Raw genomic sequence first — 21,882 nt, 5'->3', positions numbered from 1 at the left:
TATAGTAATTTTAGGTCTTTGACAAAACAACACATTTCACATCATGTAAATCAATGACCATGAATCTGACTCTGATGACTGATCCATCTCAACTTACCCATTCAAGCCCCCCTTTCTGTGTCCAAAACTGTATCAGCCTTAAATCAACTTCATAACTGGTCAAAGACATCCTTTTGTTAGAGCAATTCCAATTCCAAAGAATTCTTCTTCTGTGAAGAAAGGAACTTCCCCGCCTCGTCTTAAATAGCCAGCTCATTATTCTAAGACAAGACTAACTAGTTCAAGAGAAATAACAGTAGAGGGCTTGATAGGGAAGATATTAAGAATATTGTGTTTCAATTAGATTTGTCCATTTTCCAAAGCTTCAGATAATACAGTCCCATAATGCTCAGTTATTTTATTCTCCATGCAACATCCATCTTACAACAACAGATCCAATAGGAAAAGAGTGTGGAGTATAAAGTCAAGGAAGTTTTGTTGAAATTGTTCTGGGTGGTTTTAGGAACCCATGTGGTTTACCTTCTTTACTTAAGGAAAGACAGAAAACTGAGCATAACGGACCTGTATTCTCCAAAGCTTCAGATAATCAGGTGATCTAATTGGAGCATTTTATTCTTAACATCTTTCTTGTCTTGGAGGTATATGGACTCATAAGATATTCAAAGGGACCTCCCAACTGAAACTTGGTTACACCCTCTCTAAAACATTATCTTTCCTTAGGTGAGGAAACTAAACTGAACAGGCATGCTCCTACTTAAGCCCGGTGGGCTAGACTTTGTTGACCTTGTACTCATCCCCTTCATAATAACCTCTAACGCATCATCAGTCTACCTAAGTAATTGCTCTACAAAGCTGGGCCACAACTAATTAAGGACTGGGAGGATGACAGGCAACTTCCTTTTCCCGCCATTTTACCTTCTCAGCTTTATACCTGCATTTCTCAAAAATCAAATGTGTTCAGCACACTCACATTGAGCAGCTAATTATAATCCCAAACCCAAGGAAAATACGAAATTTCGATCCCAGTACCATATTCACACAGACAGGGGCATAAAATCAAAAGTAGTTTTGCATGTAATATTCAGAAATAAAAATGAAAATACTAGAAACATATTGTAGGTCAGGCAGAGTTATCGGTAAAAGAGAAAGATGATGCTTCAGGTCAATAACCTCCTTTCTGATGAAAGATTACCAATATGAAACACTGATTTCATTTCTCTCTCCACAAATGCTGCCTGACTTGCTGAGATTCATTTTCAGTATTTTCTATTCTGGATTTTCTCCATCTGATATATTTATTGCTTATGAATAACTTTGAGTTCACTCAAGAGTATACGGTAAGACTTCAGGCATTCAAAGAAATAATGTAACTCACCTTCCAACGCCCATATCTATCAGCAAAGAAACCCCAAACTCCACTAAATGCCATGAAGCCAAGGAACACCATCTAGAATAATTTTTATTTAAAGGCACATATTAGTTTCCCATCACATCAACTTTGCTTAAATCATGCCAAATTAATGATCCTTCTCTAAAGATAAGGTTATAGCAATATTTTATTTCTTTATGTCTCAAGCATGTGAAAGGTTCTGCAGTGGTGTTTCATAACTGAAGAAAGTGCAGATGCTTTATCCTTGATCTTCCCAATTTCTCGTAGTCCAGGAATGGAAAGCTAACATATTAAAAGATGGGTAAGTACTACCATGAAATTATATGCTTGTGAGTCTATCATTTGCTGTCAAGAAGTTATTGGGACCAATAATCAAGATCACAGTGACAGAGTATCTTAAGACTAAACAGAGTTAAGATAGAGAGGTGCTTTCAAAGCAGATAATTTTAAGGTGAACAAGAAAAGGTCCATGAACTTCAAAGAAGAACTCTGCAAGGTTGCATGTAAGAGACAACAAGTGAAAATGAAAATTCTTGGAATTGAAGGGAAGTTATAGACGTAGCTAGGAGATTAGTGAGGTGATAAAAGATGAAGAAGAGGGAAATGGAAGGAAGTGGTAAGTGATATTCCACTAAGATCTGTACAAGGGCTCCAGTACTTCATTACTTTTGTAAATGAATTAGTTAACTCTGTAGAAAATATTATAATCTATGTTTCCGAATGAACACGAAGTTTAGTGACATAGATAGATTCTTTATTGATCCCAAAGGAAATTGTAATTTCACAGTAGCATTACAAGTGCACAGATATAAATATTAGAAGTAGAAAGAATAAAAAATAAGTTACTACAAACAGTGTAACAGGAGGGGGTCATCACTTCCCCGGCTACAAATTGACATTATAGAGCCTAATGGCTGAGGGTAAGAATGACCACTTTGGAACAGCACAGTTGTCTCAGTCTATTACTGAAAGTGCTCTTCTGTTCAGTCAAGATAGTATGCAGAGGGAGAGAAACATAGTAAAAAAATTGCCAGGATTTTCCGAAGGGTCCTTTGTTCTACAACAGCCTCCCTTGTGTCCAGTTAGACTCCTCTAACAGAGCCAGCCTTTCTAATCAGTTTATTGAGCCTGTTGGCATCACCTGTGTTGATGCCATTTTCCCAGCACACAATAATATAGAAGATTGTACTGGCAACAACAGACTGGTAGAACGTGTGGAGGAAAGGCCTGCATACTCCAAAGGACCTCAGTCTCCTCAGGATGTAGAGGTGATTTTGGCCCTGCTTGTACACAGCCTGTGTATTGGTGCTCCACCCAAGTCTGTTATATAGGTGCACCCCCAGGTACTTGTAGGTCCTCACCACATCTACGTCCTCAACATCTATAGTAGCAGGGAGCAGTGCTGGCTCGGATAATGTAGAACAGCTCAAAAAATACAAAGAGATTATGATAAATTGACTGCAAATCTAGAACAAGATTTTCAGAGTAAGTGAAGTATAGAATCATTTACTTTAAACTAAAAGAAAGAGAGGCAAGAGTGTTTCTTTTAAAACTGGTAAAGCATAAAGAATAATGGAGGCTTGAGCTTATTAAAATGCAGTGATCAGGATAAATAAAAGCTAGTTTACAGCTGGAACATTATTATTTATTACAGTTGTACACAGGCCTGGTGTGAGCTCTGGGAATGAGTTCTGGGCACTGCACCAAGGTAAGGAAGCAGTGACCCCAGTGGAGATGCAGCAACACTTCTACCAGTGTACCAGTGTGAGGTCCCAAGACCTCAGTTCAATGGCATAATCAGCGTGTGTTCACTGTGACAAGCAAAGTTAACAACTGACTTGATGGAACTTTTTAGAACTTGTACAGAGAAAAAGCATTACGCTGGTCAAGGATTCTATGAAACGCCACACAAAATCAGAACCAGCATATTCTGGGAGTTACTTAGTTACTTGCTTATTAAAATACAGAAGTGGCCATTCAGTCCACCATGTTGATGCTGACCCATCCCATTCCCCTCTTGATTTTTGCCTATAGTTCTAATCTATTTCTCTTACATACGCTCTATGAATCTTTTACCATTTTACCTATATAATGGGGTAGTTTACCATTAATCCACAGAGTGTCCTTTGGAATGTGCGAGGAATCCAGATCACTGATTAGAAACCCATATTGTCACAGGGAGAACATGCGAACTCCACACAGCCAGGGCTGGTGGTCAGGTTCAAGCTCTAACTGCCCCACCATTGACCCAAGGCTTTGCAAACATTTTACACAGTGGACAAGTGTAAAATCTTCTCCAAAATAAGAAGTGAAGATTGTGTGTGTGTGTGTGCACCTTTAACTCCTGGTGGAGTCGTCAGGGCGCCGTCATAACAAGCTTTCTGTACCGATCTTTTTTTGGTGATTGCTCATCGTCTTGGGCATCTGAAACCTGGCAGAGCCCATCCTCTCCAGAAGTGAAGATTAGATCATTTAAATATGAAGCCATCCCTAGGCCAGGCAATAAAGTGATTTGGAACCAAGGAAGGCGAATCTTGTCATGAACTCAGCCCAGCAAAGATTCAGTGATTGTTAGATAATATTCATTGAGGCTGGGTGAATTAGAAAAGGGGATTAGTTTATCATTTCATCTTGCATGCTGTTCAAACAGATCGAATTATTACACAGTGCATTGAGTAAGAACAAGGTAAGCAGTTACAATGCAGAGTTAGGTATAATAGCTTCAGAGAAAATGCTCCACAAGTAAACAAGGTGCAAGATAGACGGATGTCAAGAGCCCAACTTATTATTCTAGTAGACTCAGAATTCTCCTACAATTTCTAACGTTTGTCTTGCTGACCAAATGGGAGGATTATTCCTGGCCAACAGTTTGGTTCAGTACATGACTGTGCTTTGCCCTCAGAATCACAGGGTTATGAGTTTATATGCCAATATAGAATGATGAGCTGATAACCCATAACAGCACTTCATTGTGTGAAGGATATTCACATTCCAGGGCCCAAGAGGCTTATTGCTAACCTCAGCTTTCTAGCACAACAGCATCAACTTTCCAAAGGGCCAGAGTTGTTTTTGACAAAGTTAAACTTCTAACCAAGATTCCTTGCTCAGCTTCTTGTTGTAAATAAGTAAACAGTGAGGATTTGTAGGCCCATGTTTAATCAATGAAAGACAATGGGGTTATGTTAATTGGCCTGCATCAAACCTGACAACACTAGCTAAGCCTTTCCTTTTGTGACTGAGTTCAAGGAAGCTTGCAGATCAGATGGATATTATCACTTAGCACGTCAAACATAGTCACAGGTATAGTTGATCAATTGGTAGTTGGGATATTTGTGTACTCAGAGAGTCATCCCTCACAGCATTAATTTTGGGTATCTGAGATCTCTATCCCTAGAAGCTTTTAGACCATCTGTGTGAATTACTTTGTCCCAGCAAGAGTATCTGAAAAACAGCACATGCAGATAATGTCAACTAGTAGCAAAACAGTACAAATGTAATAAAGCACCAGGAATTGTTAGGAATAACAAGACGAATAACAGAATTACTGGGTGACAGGAAGAAGAACTAGAATTTGTTCCACAACCTTTGATTTCTGCGACTGTTGATTCATTCATCTGAAACTCATTGGTATGTTCTTTCAATTTGTAAGAATTGTACTTGCGTTTGAAAATTCTTTGTAGTTTATAAATCTTGTGTAATTCAGAAATCTCTTATTAATTTAAAATCATCTGTGTGCTAAATGTGTTTTAAGAACTACTTGTCTAAAATTAAAAACATGTATCATTAAAAATAAAACAAACTGGGTTTGAACTATTGTGCTTAAGCTGGTAGTTTCTCATTCTTGGTAGGGAAGGGAGAGCCACCAATCAACCAGTGGATATTGGGAGCTAGACCGCACCCCAGAGGCCACACAGGAAAGTATGGTAATATTTGAAAAATAGGTTGATACAGTATACCCTACTTAGAGTGAGGGCATGCATAGATACCTATATCGGATAGGGCTTATAACCTCCTTTACGTCTTTGGTGGCAGTGTACCCAGCACTTTCACAAATGCAGTTCAAAAGGTGTGCCACTGCACTTTTGGGAGTTGCCCTTTTACAATGGGCCTGGAATAATAGTAAATGCCTTCTCCTCGGTGCCTTTGTCAATAACAATCATTCAGCCACAAGAGAGAAGTTGGCCAGTGCTAAAGTTTGAAGGATACCAACATCTGAGTGTACCGACCTTCAGACAAAAATCAAATCTGCAGACAGAATACAACCAGAAGTCAATACATCAATGCTAGACACCAAGTATCAGGATGTTTACTTCAATGGTGTTAGTGGGATCTTGCTGAACGTGAATTAGCTGCAGTGGTGCTTACATTGTAAAGCACTTTCAAGCATCCTGAGATTGTGGAAAAGTAAAAGTCTCGTTTTAAGTTTAAGGTAGAATTTAATAATGGTAGCCCAGCTAGAAAGAGCAAGATGAATGGATGGCAATTCAAAGCAGAAGTGAATCGTTAAAGGGTGGCTGGGAACTCCATAGAACACACACCAAACAGTATAGCACAGAAACAGGCCTTTAGCCCACTACATCTGTGCCAACCATAATGCCACTCCAAACTAATCCCACCTTAGTTCAATCCTTCTATTCCCTTCTTGCTCATGTGTCTTTCTAAATGCCTCTTAAATGCTGATATCACTTGCTTCTCCTACCTCCCCTGGCACCTACTGCTCTCTTGTAGAAGCCTTGCCTTGCACATTTCTTTAAGCCTTACCTCACCCCACCCTCCAGTAGCTTAAAGTTGCCCCCTTTAGCTGTTCACATTTCCACCCTGGGAAATGGACTATGGTCATCTACCCTACCTACTGACAGAATACAAAGTTGATCATTTTGTTCACTTCTATTGTCACCCCTCAGCTCCAACACTCCAGAGTAAACATTCCAATTTGTCGACCCACTCTTCTCTAAGCCAGGCATCTGCTTTGAAATTATGAAGACAATAAGGAGGGTAGAAGCTTCCTGTCATCAGTTCCGCTGTAAAGATGAACCTTGGATTGGTTTTGGTTCCTGATTAGTTGCTGTGAGATTGTCACAGGGTGAAGCTGCTCTTGACTACCAAGGGACACAGCACCATGGAAATACACCGATCTCAATGAAGTGGGATAAACTTACGGTGGTAACCATGGCAACCTGCCATTCTTCAAGGAGCCACTCACAACGGATGACTGGAGAAATGACAGCCAGCAGCATGATCTCCATGGCCTCAGCTACCTGAAGAAACAATCAGAGAAATTTCAGGCCACATTCAGAGTTATCAGAGGCTTTTCCATTCAGTTTATTAGGCAAGCCATGTGCTCAGTGTTAAAACTTCTGCCTAGCAGGCCTGGAGGTGAAGATTGGACACTCCTTCCAGATTGCTGGAGATACTCGGTGCAGGCTTTGGACTGATATCTGGAAGAATATTCCCAATGGATACTGACTACAGGCTTGAAGAAATATTCCCATCTCACATCAGAAGGGGTGGGGTGAGATACCAATTCACATTAACCTCATAATTGGAGAGAAATGTTCCAGCTCAGAGTATTGGTTGTCATACAACTGGGGTCCCTGTATTCAGGTGGTGTGAAAATTCCTCTTTATCAAGCTTCATGGGACTCTTCAATCTTGTCCAGGAAAAGAAAAACACACCTTAGACCGAAAAATCCCATATCTAAAATTGGCTTAGGAAATGCGTCACAGAGCAGAGAAACCAATGTTTACAATCAGAGCACACACGCACAAGGACCAAACATCTTCTGATTCTCCAGCTGCCCATCACTGCCTTCAGTTTTAATTGATGCTGTCAAATCTATTGTTGATTTGTGAGTTCAAGGCTTCCTCTGGGATTTTGAGTTCATTAGCTACGCTGGGAGTCAGAGTGGTTGGGTTAAAGTGTTGCAACTCCAGAGGTGTCCTCAAAAACTAGAACATACCTGAGGACGTGGATAAATGTAATTTAGATTTCTTACAGTAAGGTTTGCTAATATCACCAATTTAACTCCTTGTATTGATTATGAGCTTCGTCACTGATACAGTACGTTTCAGCTTACTTTTACCAATGGATGAGGCAGAATTGAACTGCAGGCAGCACAGTGAGAGAGCTGCTGTCTCACAGTTCAGTAATTCAGGTTCAATACTCTCACAGCCACTACCCCCACAAACGAGAGAAAATCTGCAGATACTGAAAATCCAAGCAACACACACACACACACACAGTATGCTGGAGGAACTCAGCAGGCCAGGCAGCATCTATGGAAAAGAGTAAACAGCTGACATTTCGGGCTGAGACCCTGCATCAGGAGCTCCCACCATGGTGGCAGCTGAGCAGAGTTTGGCAATTCTCCCTGTAACCACATGGGGTTTCGCTCAGGTGCACTGGTTTCCTCCCATGTCCCAACGAGGTGCCAGTCGATACACTAATTAGTCACTGCAAATTTCTGCAGGTAAGTTGAGTAGTAGAAACTGAGGAACTGAGGGAACTGAGGAGCTGAGCGAAGGGCGCTGAGTAGGCTACGGTCAATTATGGATAACTCTGAACATCCTCTACATAGCACCATCCAGAGACAGAGAAGCAGTTTCAGCGACAGGTTACTATCGATACAATGCTCCTCAGACAGGATGAAGAGGTCAATACTCCCCAATGCCATTAGGCTTTACAATTCTACCGCCAGGACTTAAGAACTTTTTAAAAGCTATTATTAATGCTTTTTGAGATAGTGATTTAGATGCATATCATATTTTTTTTACTGAGTTAAGTATTGTATGTAATTAGTTTTGCTACAACAAGTGTATGGGACATTGGAAAAAAAGTTGAATTTCCCCATGGGGATGAATAAAGTATCTATCTATCTATCTATCTATCTATCTATGTAAGGAGAACTGAGAAGAATTAGCGCTGACGGGTGTGGATCGATGGGCTGAAAGTCCTGTTTCTATGCTGTATTGCTGCAAGTGTTGGGATAGGATCTGGACTGGTTAAAAGAGCCCTGTCTGGATGATAAACCCCTGACTCCTTTCATCAATGACTTCTTGGACTTCAAGATTCAGTGTAACTCAATGCTGAGTTTCCTAAACCAACTTGAGACCTGGACCACGCTGATACTTGAGATGTGGTTTATCAATAGGCAAAGATAACTGAGAAAGTATTAAATCGTATTAGGGTCAATTAGGTTTTAAGGAAGGGTGGTGTAAGATACCTTCTTATAAGCCTTCCACCGGTGAATATAAACTTCAGCAGTTTCGTCTTTAGGATTCCCCAACTTTCCCAGTTTAGGTGAAATAAAGCTGTCCTACAGCTTCAACTAACGGAATGACTGAGCACATTTCTGAGAACAAATGTGAAGTTGTACGTTCCATCGGAGTTCTTTGGAGTGGTTGGGGCAGTCAGTATTCTGGCTATTCCCAACGTACAGCTCAACCATTCCACCAAATACTCACACTTGTGCTGCCCATGATACAAAGCAGCAAAACATGGAACCGGCCAAACCCAATAGTTTCCACGGCTTCCTCCACTGTGTACGTTTTCCTCTGATCTGCAAAACAAAGTGGGCTCACTCAGTGAATCGGGAATGGGACAGAATTCAGTCAAGGCCTTTGGCCACAAGATGGTGCTGTTAGTGTGCTCCAGTGGCAGAGGATTAGCTCAGTGACCTCTCAAACTGGCCACTGCTGGGAGGTCTGGACAATGCTAACCAGTCTGGCTCGCCACATTGGAACAATTGATAAATCGTTAAAAGCTTTGGATTAAGTTCCAGAGCAAATGATTCTGCCCGTCCTGAAATTTAAGCTCTTAATGTCATTCAGATTCAGACTCATTTTTTTCTCATACATTGAAACATCGAATGAAATGTGTTGTTTGCGTTAACAACTAACACAACCCAAGATGTGGTGGGAGCAGCCTGAGAGTGTCACCACACATTCTGGCGCCAACATAGCACAATCACAATTATCAGCAGCAACTACAAAAGAAAATAATAACTGCAAAACGGGATGATTTCCCCACCCCTTCTCACATACACACACACACACACACACACACACACACACACACACACACACACACACACACACACACACACACACACACACACACACACACACACACACACACACACACACACACACACAACCTCCCCCCCCCCACCACCACCACCACCCACCAAGGACAAACCACCAAGTAACTCAAGCAAAAGAATCAATGGACCTTTAAACCAGAACAAGACAGTTATGCCAGTCACAAATTGCTCCTTATTCATCAATCTTCAATGGTTCAATGGCACTTCAGACACACACCACAGCCAGCAAAAGAGAACAGCATTCATTTAATTTTCCATATATTGATTGGGACTCCCGTACTGTTAACGGTCTAGATGGGTTAGAGTTTGTAAAATGTGTCCAGGAAAGTTTTCTAAATCAATATATAGAGGTACCGACTAGAGAAGATGCAATATTAGATCTCCCATTAGGAAACGAGTTAGGACAGGTGACCGAAGTGTGTGTAGGGGAACACATTGGTTCCAGTGATCATAACACCATTAATTTCAACTTGATCATTGTTAAAGGTAGATGTGGTCCTCGGGTTGAAGTTCTAAACTGGAAAATGGCGAAATTTAATGAGAAAGGATCTAAAAAGCGTGGATTGGGTCAGGTTGTTCTCTGGCAAGGATGTGATTGGTAAGTGGGAGGCCTTCAAAGGAGAAATTTTGAGAGTGCAGAGTTTGTATGTTCCTGTCAGGATTAAAGGCAAAGTGAATAAGAATAAGGAACCTTGGTTCTTGAGGGATATTGGAACTCTGATAAAGAAGAGAGAGATGTATTAACATGTATAGGCAACAGGAAGCAAATACGGTGCTTGAGGAGATAAAAAGTGCAAGAAAATACTTAAGAAATAAATCAGGAGGGCTAAAAGAAGACATGAGGTTGCTTTGGCAGTCAAGGTGAAGGATAATCCAAAGATCTTCTACAGGTATATTAAGAGCAAAAGGGTAGTAAGGGATAAAATTGGTCCTCTTGAAGATCAGAGTGGTCGGCTATGTATGGAACCAAAAGAAATGGGGGAGATCTTAAATGGGTTTTTTGCATCTGTATTTACTAAGGAAACTGGCATGGAGTCGATGGAAATAAAGCAAACAAGTAGTGAGATCATTGAACCTATACAGATTAAAGAGGAGGAGGTGCTTGCTGTCTTGAGACAAATCAGAGTAGATAAATCCCCAGGACCTGACAGGGTATTCCCTCGGACCTTGAAGGAGACTAGTGATGAAATTGCAGGGGCCCTGGCAGATATATCTAAAATGTCAGTATCTCTGGGTGAGGTGCTGGAGGATTGGAGGATAGCTTGTGTTGTTCCATTGTTTAAAAAAGGCTCTAAAAGTAATCTGTGAAATTATAGGCCGGTAAGTTTGATGTTGGTAGTAGGTAAATTATTGGAAGGAATACTAAAAGATAGGATCTACAAATATTTGGATAGACAAGGACTTATTAGGGAGAGTCAACATGGCTTTGTGCATGGTAGGTCATGTTTAACAAATCTATTGGAGATTTTCAAGGAGGTTACCAGGAAAGTGGATGAAGGGAAGGCAGTGGATGTTGTGTACATGGACTTCAGTAACGCCTTTGACAAGGTCCCGCATGGGAGGTTAGTTAGGAAGATTCAGTTGCTAGGTATACATGGTGAGGTAGTAAATTGGATTAGACATTGGCTCAGTGGGAGAAGCCAGAGAGTGGTAGTGGAGGATTGCTTCTCTGAGTGGAGGCCTCTGACTAGTGGTGTGCCACAGGGATCAGTGCTGGGTCCGTTGTTATTTGTCATCTATATCAATGATCTGGATGATAATGTGGCAAATTGGATCAGCAAATTTGCTGATGATACAAAGATTGGAGTTGTAGTGAACAGTGAGGAAGGTTTTCAAAGCTTGCAGAGGGATTTGGACCAGCTGGAAAAATGGGCTGACAAATGGCAGATGGAGTTTAATGCAGACAAGTGTGAGGTATTGCACTTTGGAAGGACAAACCAAGCTAGAACATACAAGTTAAATGGTAGGGCACTGAGGAGTGCAGTAGAACAGAGGAATCTGAGAATACAGATACAAAATTCCCTAAAAGTGGTGTCACGGGTAGATAGGGTCATAAAGAGAGCTTTTGTACATTGGACTTTGTAAATCAAAGTATTGAGTATAAGAGTTGGAATGTAACGGTGAGGTTGTATAAGACATTGGTGAGACCAAATTTGGAGTATTGTGAGCAGTTTTAGTCACCTATTTACAGGAAGGATATTAATAACGTTGAAAGAGTGCAGAGAAGGTTTACAAGGATGTTGCCAGGACTTGAGAAACAGAGTTACAGAGAGAGGTTGAATAGGTTAGGACTTTATTCTCTGGAGCGTAAAAGAATGAGGGGAGATTTGATAAAGGTATATAAAATTATGATGGGTATAGATAGAGTGAATGCAAGTAGGCTTTTTCCATTGAGGCTAGGGGAGAAAAAACCAGAGGACATGGGTTAAGGGTGAAGGGGGAAAAGTTTAAAGGGAACATTGGGGGGGCTTCTTCACACAGAGAGTGGTGGGAGTGTGGAATGAGCTGTCAGATGAAGCGGTAAATGCGGGTTCACTTTAAACATTTAAGAAAAACTTGGACAGGTACAAGGATGAGAGGGGTATGGAGGGATATGGTCCAGGTGCAGGTCAGTGGGAATAGGAGAAAAATGGTTCGGCACAGCCAAGAAGGGCCAGAAGGCCTGTTTCTGTGCTGTAATGTTCTAAGGTTCTTCTATGTGGAATCTTTAACAAAGCAATCCGGGGGGAGGGGGGGGGGGTCCCAAACTGAGCCAGTGGTGGGGAAGTGAAGAGGGAACGGAGAGACGTGAGAAGGAGAGTGATAGTCAGTAAGGTTTTTGGCTTTTAGGGGAAGGAGTAGAACTGATTAGGATACAAAGTGAAAAATGACACAAGCCAAGGAAAAAGGATGTAGGCAATGGTGTGTGTGTGTGTGTGTGTGTGTGTGTGTGAGAGAGAGAGTTTGTATTGTGTGTAATTGTGTGTGCGTGCAGTGAGAGGAGGCAGCTGGCGAGGGTAGGAGGAAGAGGCACTTCAGACATACACCACAGTCAGCAAAATAAAACAGTAGTTGTGTTGAATCTTTAACAATGCACTTCAGAGTGAGTTCAAAGATTCAAATATACAAAAAATAAAAACACAAAATGCTGGCAGAACTCAGCAGGCCAGACAGCACCTATGGGAGGAGGTAGTGACGACGTTTCGGGCCGAAACCCTTCATCAGGAGTGTGGATGATGAACCCTCCTGATGAAGGGTTTCGACCCGAAACGTCGTCACTACCTCCTCCCATAGATGCTGTCTGGCCTGCTGAGTTCTGCCAGCATTTTGTGTTTTTATTTATTTCCAGCATCTGCAGATTCACTCGTGTTGCATTCAAATATACAAATTGCATTTATTAGCAAGGAACATATGCAGCAAACAACCCTGAGATACATCTTTCTACAGACAGCCACAAAACAAAGAAAAGCATGGAGCCCACTCAAAGAAAACCATCAACACCCACCACTTACAAAAAAAAGAGCAAACTGCAAAAAAACAAGTGAAAAACACAGAATATAAAACACTAACTGACAAAGTCATCAACGAAAGAGTCCAACCATAAACAAAAGAAAATCTGCAGGCACTGGAAATCCAAACAACACACACAAAATGCCAGAGGAGCTCAGCTGGTCAGGCAGCATGTATGGCAAAAAGTACGGTCGACTTTAGCTCGAAACATCAACTGTACTTTTTTCCATTGATGCTGCCTGGCCTGCTGAGTTCCTCCAGCATTGTGTGTGTGTTGACTGAGGGAGTCCAGGCATATTCAGTTCAGTTCAATCTAGCACTGTGTCATTAGTTATCTGCAGACTACCCCAATCAAAATCGCCCAAAGTAGTGACAAAGAAAGGAGCTACCAGAAAGCAGAAACATATCATAACGTGAACTAGAGTCCACTCCACAAACCACGTCTATTAACCTTGCCCAGGACCCAGGACTCCGCCACTGTTGTGACTGTGAACTAAGTCACTGGAGGGACACTGAAGCTGGTGGATATAGAAGCCTTTATTCAGTAAAACAAGCAGGCATCAGACTGGAAGATTATTACATCACATTTTATAAGTAAAGAACAAAGACAACAACAGGACGATTTCTATACTGTAGTTACAATGCATTCATGAAGCTTCCTTTGAGTTCAAACACCTAGGTCTTCACACCAACACACCCAAAATGAGTGTTAATCACCTCCGTCTCAGCAGCTGCATTCACGCATAGGCAGACATCTCGGATGAATGGATGTTTGCAATCAACCCAAATCTGCAGCTCCAGGAAGACCTTTGTTCTGGTCTGCATTTTAAACTCAATCTACAAGCCATGTTCAGGTCTGAAGTTGAAATTAACATTTGCTATATATCATAACTCCAGAATACACCCTAACAGTCCCTCCTCTTGGCCCTCCTGGACAAAAATAATTTCAATCCAGGAAAGGTGAAACCTTAATGGAAATCTACTCAAGTAGGGCAGCAAAAATGCCTTGACTTCTGACCCCTTTTCCTAATTACCTATCTTATCCCTATGGTACCGCGTACCCTACGCCGTATCCTACGCTGTAGGGTGACATGCACCTCTCCAGAAAAGTTACTCACGCGTCACGGCAACGCAGACCACAACCACTGTGATTGGTCTGTTTGGTAGCATTGCATTTCCTCCTACATATTTCCAGATGCTTCTTCTCCAGCATGTCTGTAGGCTGTGCGTACACCGATGTGAAATAGATGCGGAATAGATGTTTGAAATGCATTTCCTCGTCCATGTCTCTCACGAAGAAACTCAACACAGTGGCATAGAAACCCCACCGCCAACTAGCGTTTTGGCACACACCAAGCATGCTCGCTACGGCATAGACCGACGCAGAAGTGAAAATCAGGGCTACAGCGTAGCCCGTATGCACAAGTATAAATCAGCCTTAAGCCATAACCCCTAATGGCTGCCTACAAGCCTCTAAGCAGAGATTTTTCTAGAAAATCGACCAACAGTCTTTAAAGTGCAGCTTTGTCATTCGTATACTTGCTCCCTCTTCCCTGTTGTGTGATTTTGCAGTTTAATCACGTTCTTTATCTTCATCCCCTTATTCTCTGATAGTTTAAACTCAGCAGTGGCCATCAGTAGTTACCAGCAAGGTAAATGTATCACGCAGACAGGCAACAGTTCACACTCCATGCCTTGAGAAAAGATTGCCAGAATCTTGACAACTAGTCTCTCAAACCCTCTCATCGATGTACAGGAGGGGTTGGGGTAGACCGTGTTTGAATGACTCACCCTGGTGCCACCCCCTTTCACTCAATCACTGGCCCAACCACTGAAAGGGCCCAGCTCATTTGTGTTCACTGCCCATACAGGCTGGTTTACTGCCTTCAGACGCTGTGGGTAATTTCTTCTCTTTCTCAGTTCGCTACGCCTTCGAAGTTGTGGAACCTAATGTCCCTGCCGTAACTCGGATCCCTTCCCGTCTATTTTCCCCAATGCTTCCTCTGTTCAGCAACCAGCCTTCCTGACAGAGTGCAGTCACTTTAACATGCTCTTCGTGGCTTGCTGTCACACTCTCTCAGTGCGTTCTGCTGTGGGTCCGCTTCCATCGGGAGTGGGCAGGCCTGGCACAGCCAGCTGGTGTTCATCACTTGGGTTCTCTGCAGCAACACTGTCACTGGGGACAGTTGAAATCCCACTCCGTCTGTGGGGGTGACAAAATGTGAGCCCTACGGTTTAACCTGACTACAGGCAGCCTCACCAGGACCGCACACCAACATAGGCATCATTCATCCCATGTGGATAGAACCTGTCGTTCCATCCACCTGGGAGCGAAACCTGTCTTTTTAGCCAGATCCCTTACCATGACTTGGTTACCTGGCTGTGGGAGGACTATCTTCTCTCTCTCTGGCTTCCTCTGATCTGCAATACGTTGCTACTGCTTTGCTCGATCCCTCGATGTGTTACTATGTTCCTTCACATCTCCATGTAATCTTATTAACCTGAAATTTGTAGCTTCTTCCTCTACACCTGTAATTTCTGTTACTTCTTGTTCCCCCATTGCCCTGCTCACACTGATATCTGCCCACTCGCTCCCTTTCTGCTCCTTACTATCCCCTTTCTGGTGAGCCTTTACTTCAATCACTGCTCCCTCCTCAGGCAGCTATATTACATTTAACAGCTCCTGACTGTGCTCAGCCCCTCTCCATGGGACATGACTCCCACACATCGCCCTGTCTCCCCTTCCTACTGGGGGCTATTGTCTCTTTGTGGGCCATGTTAGCTGCTTTGCGAGTTACACACGTTCGCTGTTTCTGCCTTGTCCATGTTATTTCTCCTTTTCCTGAGTCAATGATCACACCTGCCTGACTCAGTGTGTCTATCCTCAGGATAGTACCTCCATTGTTCGGGCACACCCAAAAATCCACAGGAAGCTGCGCTCCTTCAATCTCCAGTACCTGGGGCTGACTTCTCTCTACCCTCATTGTTTCACCTCCTGCACTGGTAATGTAAATCGCCTCTCCAATCATGGGCAAGGGTAGATCAGTTATCGAGACTGATGACCCCGATGTCCAGTAACATTTCACTTTGCCAGCCCCCTAATACTGTAAACCTTGTGTGTACATCTGTGGGTGACTACCACTGACAATAGAAGCTGCTGTCTGATCTCACCAGCTCTATAATCTAATCAGCAGTAAAATCAGAAAGAGAGGGAGTGCTGTGTATTCTGCCTGCTTTCCTCTCTCTTCAGGACACTGCCTCCAACCATGGCCGAGAATATGCTGCTGTAACAAATCATCTTCTTTACCCTCCACAACTATTCCAGCAACTCCTGGCTTGGTGCCCTGATTGCTGGCAACACAAACAACTCCTCTGTGACATCAGAGCAGCTACTTCCACTGCAGCTGCTTTACAACTTCTCTTCCCCCTCCTCTGGTCTATCTCAGTCGCCCGTGATACTGTTGCGGGGTAGGACGATCCCACTGCTATCCCCAAATCTAAAACTTGCTGGTGGGCCGAGCTCAGGCCTTCCTTCAGCATTTTCAGGAAGACTGGATCGTCCCTCCCTGGGTTATCCAACCCTGAAAACTCCTCATATGCTTGATATCTCTAATCCCCAGCTAGCTCATCAGCTCTCTGAACCACTGACATAATCTTTCCCCCATTTCTCTCACCTCCCCCCAGTTGCTGCCTCACTTCCCCCTTAAGGAAGCTATATCTCTCTTCATTGCTGCCCACGTACCACCCTGCACTCACTGATTCCTCTGGCACTTAGCTTTTACCACCCGATGTATACCTTTGTGGTGCCTCTGATGAACTTCAATCATTTCCTCGAGCTGGCGCTAGAATTCTGCATTCTCACAGGTGGCTTTAAGTAAGAGCAACTCTGACAAAATGCTCTGCTCTTCTGGGGGTGAAGAGCCAATGGATGTTGCAATCAGATCATGGGCTGGCTTAGGTCGTCAGGGTTCTCGACCTGATTTTGGCTGACCACAACTGGTGCCATCCCAACTGATATATCTGGGTATAAGCTCTCCCTCAAATATCTCCGCACTAATTCCCACATTATGCAAAATATAAATGACAAATAAAAAATTAAACAGTATATACTTAAAACCACAGAGGTCACACTCTGCAATCTGCCACAATGTGCATCTGAACTCATAATGCCTGTTGTATTCCTTCACATTCAAAAACACTTACATCAAGGTTTCAGACTTATTCTTAAAACACACAAACACACTCACAAACAAGTCTGCAGCTATACAGTTTCCCTGAACGAGTACACGCAGCCTACTGGTGTCCCGAGTGGTCAGTAAACACCCTTCTCAACTGGTGACCCTGTTACATCAAATTACACAAAAATGTCTAGTCCCTTACATAAACATACATGTATGCACACTACTGTTATAGCAACCAGTTCAGCTCTACACCGTGGGAAGAAGATGTTGAAGATGAAGACAAGTGGGAAGATGATTCAAGTAATAAACAGGATAGAGGCAGATCTTCTGAGACACCTAGAATAGAAGTGACAAGTCAGAGAAAGACAAGTCACCTTTGCTGTTCAGAACGGTTGCAATAGAAAGGAAATACAATCATTGCTGGGTTTGATGAGCAGCTCTCATTAACCATCTGAGTTTATAAACCAAGGGTCAGTTTTAACAGTAAACAACAAAATCTTTTAGTCACAACTCCAATCATTCCATTAAAAAGATTAAAAAGATAGACAGGTAATAAATTCCCATTTATTACCTGTCTATCTTTTTAATTGTGTTGTAAATATTAGCTGATAAACTACTCATCTGTTGTGCTTGTCCAGGTGGGTGAACTTTATTGAGGTTCTACAGGGACAGATTCAATTAGCTGAGTGGCCAGTGCATGAACATCAGGCAAGGAAGAGGGGAAATGGGTTGATTTTGGTTCAAGATCCTTCTTCTGGACTCAGCAGCCATGGCCTCACCCCTTCCTGTCACCTTTTCCAGGCTGAGCTATCTGCAACTCTCACTCAGCTGTCTTCCAGAAACTCTGGAATACCTTTGTCCAGGCTTCCTACATTCCTCAATGGCCTCTTTAAAAGCCAGCTCTCTGACCGAGCTCCCTGTCACCTGCTCTATTACCTCCTGTCATGCCTCAGTGAGAATTTTATTTGAAATCTTGTAACTTAGATGACATAAAATGATAAAGCTGCAACATCAGTAGAAGTTATTGCTGTTGTTAGATTGTGGCAGATCTTATTTCCCCCTTTGTCCCAGAATTGTTAATAATCTGAACGTATATCATTTCTCTGATCCAATATCAGAGGTAACTCAAGGGAGTGTACACCAAATAACTTTAGCAGAAGACTATTTCATTCTATATCATCACTTTCTTTATAAAGACATTCTCACTACACACCGCAATTCTTCCTACCTTCTCTCAGAAATCTCTAGGAATTTCTGGAACCCATTTTTTTCATACCTTGAGATGTAACTTTTTAAAACCAGAATTTACTATTCCACTAATTTTCCATTATTCATTGTGCATGGGCCCATCAAGTCCATGCTGGTTGATCAGTCCCATCACCCATTAATATTCCCTGAGAGTTATTCTGCCCCCAGATTCATCTACTCATAGAGGTATTAGGGGCAATTTACAGTGAGTACTAGTTCACCGACCCACATGCCTTAGGATGTGGAGGGAATGGGAGCATCTGGGGGAAACCCTACAGAGTCAGGGAGAGAAAGTGCAAACTCCACACCGGATTGTACCTGGGTTACTGGAGCAGTGAGGCAGCTGCACTACTACATGTGAGTGTGATCAAACATCTCAGATTGTTTCCGTTCAGTGAATCATCTACATTGCCAATACCCTCCAGGCAAAAGCTAGAGTGGCAGGTTCCCATAAAACCGCACTGTGGCACAACAAGTACAAATGCTTTCTCATAGCTCCAGTGATCTGAGCTTGATGCTGACCTCCATCACCACCCATATGAACATTATCCGTCTGACCCCACAGGATTTCCCTAAGTGCTCTAAGTTTCTCCCACTCCCAAAGACAAATGACTTTAAAGGTTAATTGGTTCCTGTAAAGTGGGGTTGGGAAACAGGAGAATCAAAGGAGAATTGATGGGCAGGTGGTTATCAGGAGGAAAACTGAGGGGAGGGATCTAAGAGCCAACATAGACGTGATGACCAACATTGTCTTGTTCCAAATTCCAATGCAAGATATATGAAATTGCAGCAGAACGTAAGAAGGAAAGTACCCTAAACTTTTAAAAGGGTGTTTTAATTTAAAGCAAGCCACCAAATTATTAATTGCCTATTTTATTCTATATACATTTATACTAAAGGTAACTGGTACACATGGGAGGATAACCAGGGGAATGTCCATCTGACTTCCTCACTGATAACTATTACATACATAACCTTACTGACATTTTAATTCCTGTACATACCCTTTGTTATGTATAAAATCATTGGAAAAAAAACACAGAACATGGATAACTCATGTATGTACTTAGTTTTTCTGTCAGTACTTATGGTAATGTGATGACATCTGCCATTCATGTACTTTTACATATAACCCTTAACGAATTATGTAAACAACAAAGAATGCTTAATCAAACAATACATTTATAACAATACTTAAATATGATTTGTTACGTACCGGCAGCAATAGATCACAAAATGAGTCAGGTTTTGATGTTAAAACCACTATCTTTATTAGTATCTACACATAATATAGTAAATTCAATGAAATAAACAGAAGTTAACAGTGTTATGTGTGTGTGGCTCCCAAACGGTCAAGCTTAGGAACAGTTCTTAAAGTCTTAAGATGGCAAACTAGAAAAGTGCCAGTAATCCATGAAATGAATAAAGGGAGAGATTTGTAAATCCATGTTAAAGTGTAGCGAGGAGGCGATTACAAGAAATTCCATGGGTTCCACGCTGGGAAAACGAAGTAACAGTTGCTGAAGATCTTATCCGTCGAGTCGTTCCAAAATCCACGTAGAAATACCACAAGGTGACAGTCACAGAATATCCTTTTGCACAAGTGGTTACCACATAACACACCTGAATCCAGGTAAGGGTTAACGAAAGTGGTGGCTGCAGGATACTCCAACAAAATCCACATATGAATCATGCGAAGTGACAGTCACACGTCCAATGCACCGTGTGCCATTAATCAACCCAATCTTGGGCATGGGAAAGTATCAGACTTCACCCATACCTTAGCAAACTACCACTAGCAGCTTGCAGTCCAAACTTCCTCTCTCGCTCTCTCTCTCTCTTTCGCTCTACTGAAAGTCCTGGCCGTCTGTCGCAGTTTGTTATACTGAGGTCATAGTCCCACCTCATTCAAGCATTTTTAAAGTGACGCCCACAGTACGAAACAGTGATCACGTAAAAGATTGAAATATTAAATACACAACACTCCTCCCTGCTTACCTATATACTTCTACTCGATGTAGAACGTATCTTAACCAAATACACTGTATACTGTATAATAGAACTACTAAATAGACATCCACAGCACAGTAAATTATAAATTGTCCCATGCAGGCCTAAAGATTTAATCGCTGTGGAGGATTTCCTACTCTTGTGGATAACACCTTTCCTGAAAAGTGGTGTCACTCTGCTTGGCAGGTGAGACTTATGACTTAAAACAATCTCAGGTTCTAGAGCCTCCTCTATGGTGGTTTAAGGAATTGACTCTGGGACTGCAGGAAGTGGTTCTGACAGCTCTGGACACCTTTCTCCAAGGTTCTCCACCATCATTTCTATGATTAGTTGTTGAACTGAATTCAAACTTGTACCTGTGTCCTCCAAGAGGCATCATTGCATCCATGCTCCTGCTATTAGTGGAACACCTTTCTGAGAATTGAACATGGACACCAGTGGTTGATGGCCAGTAATGAAGGTAAACTCCCTCCTATACAAATACAGGTAGAAACACTTTACGCCCCAAACCAGACTCAAGGCCTCTCTGCCAATCTGTGCGCAATTTTTCACAAGGGGATATGATGACATTCACTTCCATCACACACAGCATGTGACGTGACTACACCTAAACCATAACGCGAGGTATCACAGGCTCGCTTCACTGGATGATGTGGATCATAATGTGTCTGACATCGCCATTTCCTTTACCTTTTTGAAAGCCACCTCACACAGCTTTGCCCGCTGCCATTTCTTCCCGTACTGTAGCAACAAGCTGTAGGGGCGGAGCACAGTAGCCAGGTTTGGTAAGAACTTGTTACAGTAATTGATAAATCCTAAAAAGGGCTGCAAATGTGACATTTCCTTTTGGCCTTGAGGAACCCACCACTGCTTGAATTTTCTCACCACACTTGTGTAAATCTTATGTGTCAATGGTGTGACCACAGTAAGTGTTGTAGGCTTAAAAAGTCACACTTGTTGTGTCATGCTTGGAGCCCATAACCTTCTAATCTTTTTAACACTGTCTTGATGTTATTTTTGTCATCCTTACTGATAACAATGATGTCATCCAGGTAACACTGAGTACCTGTGCAGCCTTGCAGCACCTGGTCCATAGCTTCTGACAGAGTGCAGGTGCAGATGCTAATCAAAAAGGAGCCTATTATAGTGATAAAGCCTTCAGTGGGTGTTTATGATGAGAAACACTTGGGAGCCTTCTTCCATCTCCACCTGCACTTAGGTCTCATGTAAACCCACTTGCTGAAGTGTTTCCCTCCAGAAATTTGCAACAATATCCCCTATTCTGGGCAGAGGGTATTGATCTAATTTTACCACATACAAGCCCATGTGGCATGTTGGTTGTTGTACTTCACTGTAACAAATTTCATTCCCACTGGAGTTATCTTTTCTCCAGTGTAAGTTTTGTTGGATATCTGCAGGCTACAGTTCAGTATCTTTGAAATGCCATCCATTGTGGGATGACT

General features: G+C 42.3%; 1 protein-coding gene across 5 annotated transcripts in view; it reads right to left on the bottom strand.

Moving 5' to 3' along the window:
- The window catches only part of svopl (SVOP-like), a 128,770-nt gene that overhangs the window by 55,439 nt on the left and 51,449 nt on the right, over positions 1-21,882 (bottom strand). For 2 of the 5 annotated variants that reach the window (XM_073058975.1, XM_073058976.1), the window contains 3 exons: positions 8,854-8,948; positions 6,550-6,648; positions 1,376-1,447 (listed from right to left, as the gene is read on the bottom strand). In XM_073058975.1, the coding sequence (XP_072915076.1) occupies positions 1,376-1,447; positions 6,550-6,648; positions 8,854-8,948 (266 nt within the window). The remainder of the gene's footprint in view (positions 1-1,375; positions 1,448-6,549; positions 6,649-8,853; positions 8,949-21,882) is intronic. The other 3 variants (XM_073058978.1, XM_073058979.1, XM_073058977.1) reach the window with 2 other exon arrangements.

The sequence above is a fragment of the Hemitrygon akajei genome, chromosome 10 (genome assembly GCF_048418815.1).
Source record: "Hemitrygon akajei chromosome 10, sHemAka1.3, whole genome shotgun sequence".
NCBI lineage: Eukaryota > Metazoa > Chordata > Chondrichthyes > Myliobatiformes > Dasyatidae > Hemitrygon > Hemitrygon akajei.
The sequence above is the reverse complement of the archived record's forward strand: the minus strand, read 5'-3'. Positions and strand labels throughout refer to the sequence as shown.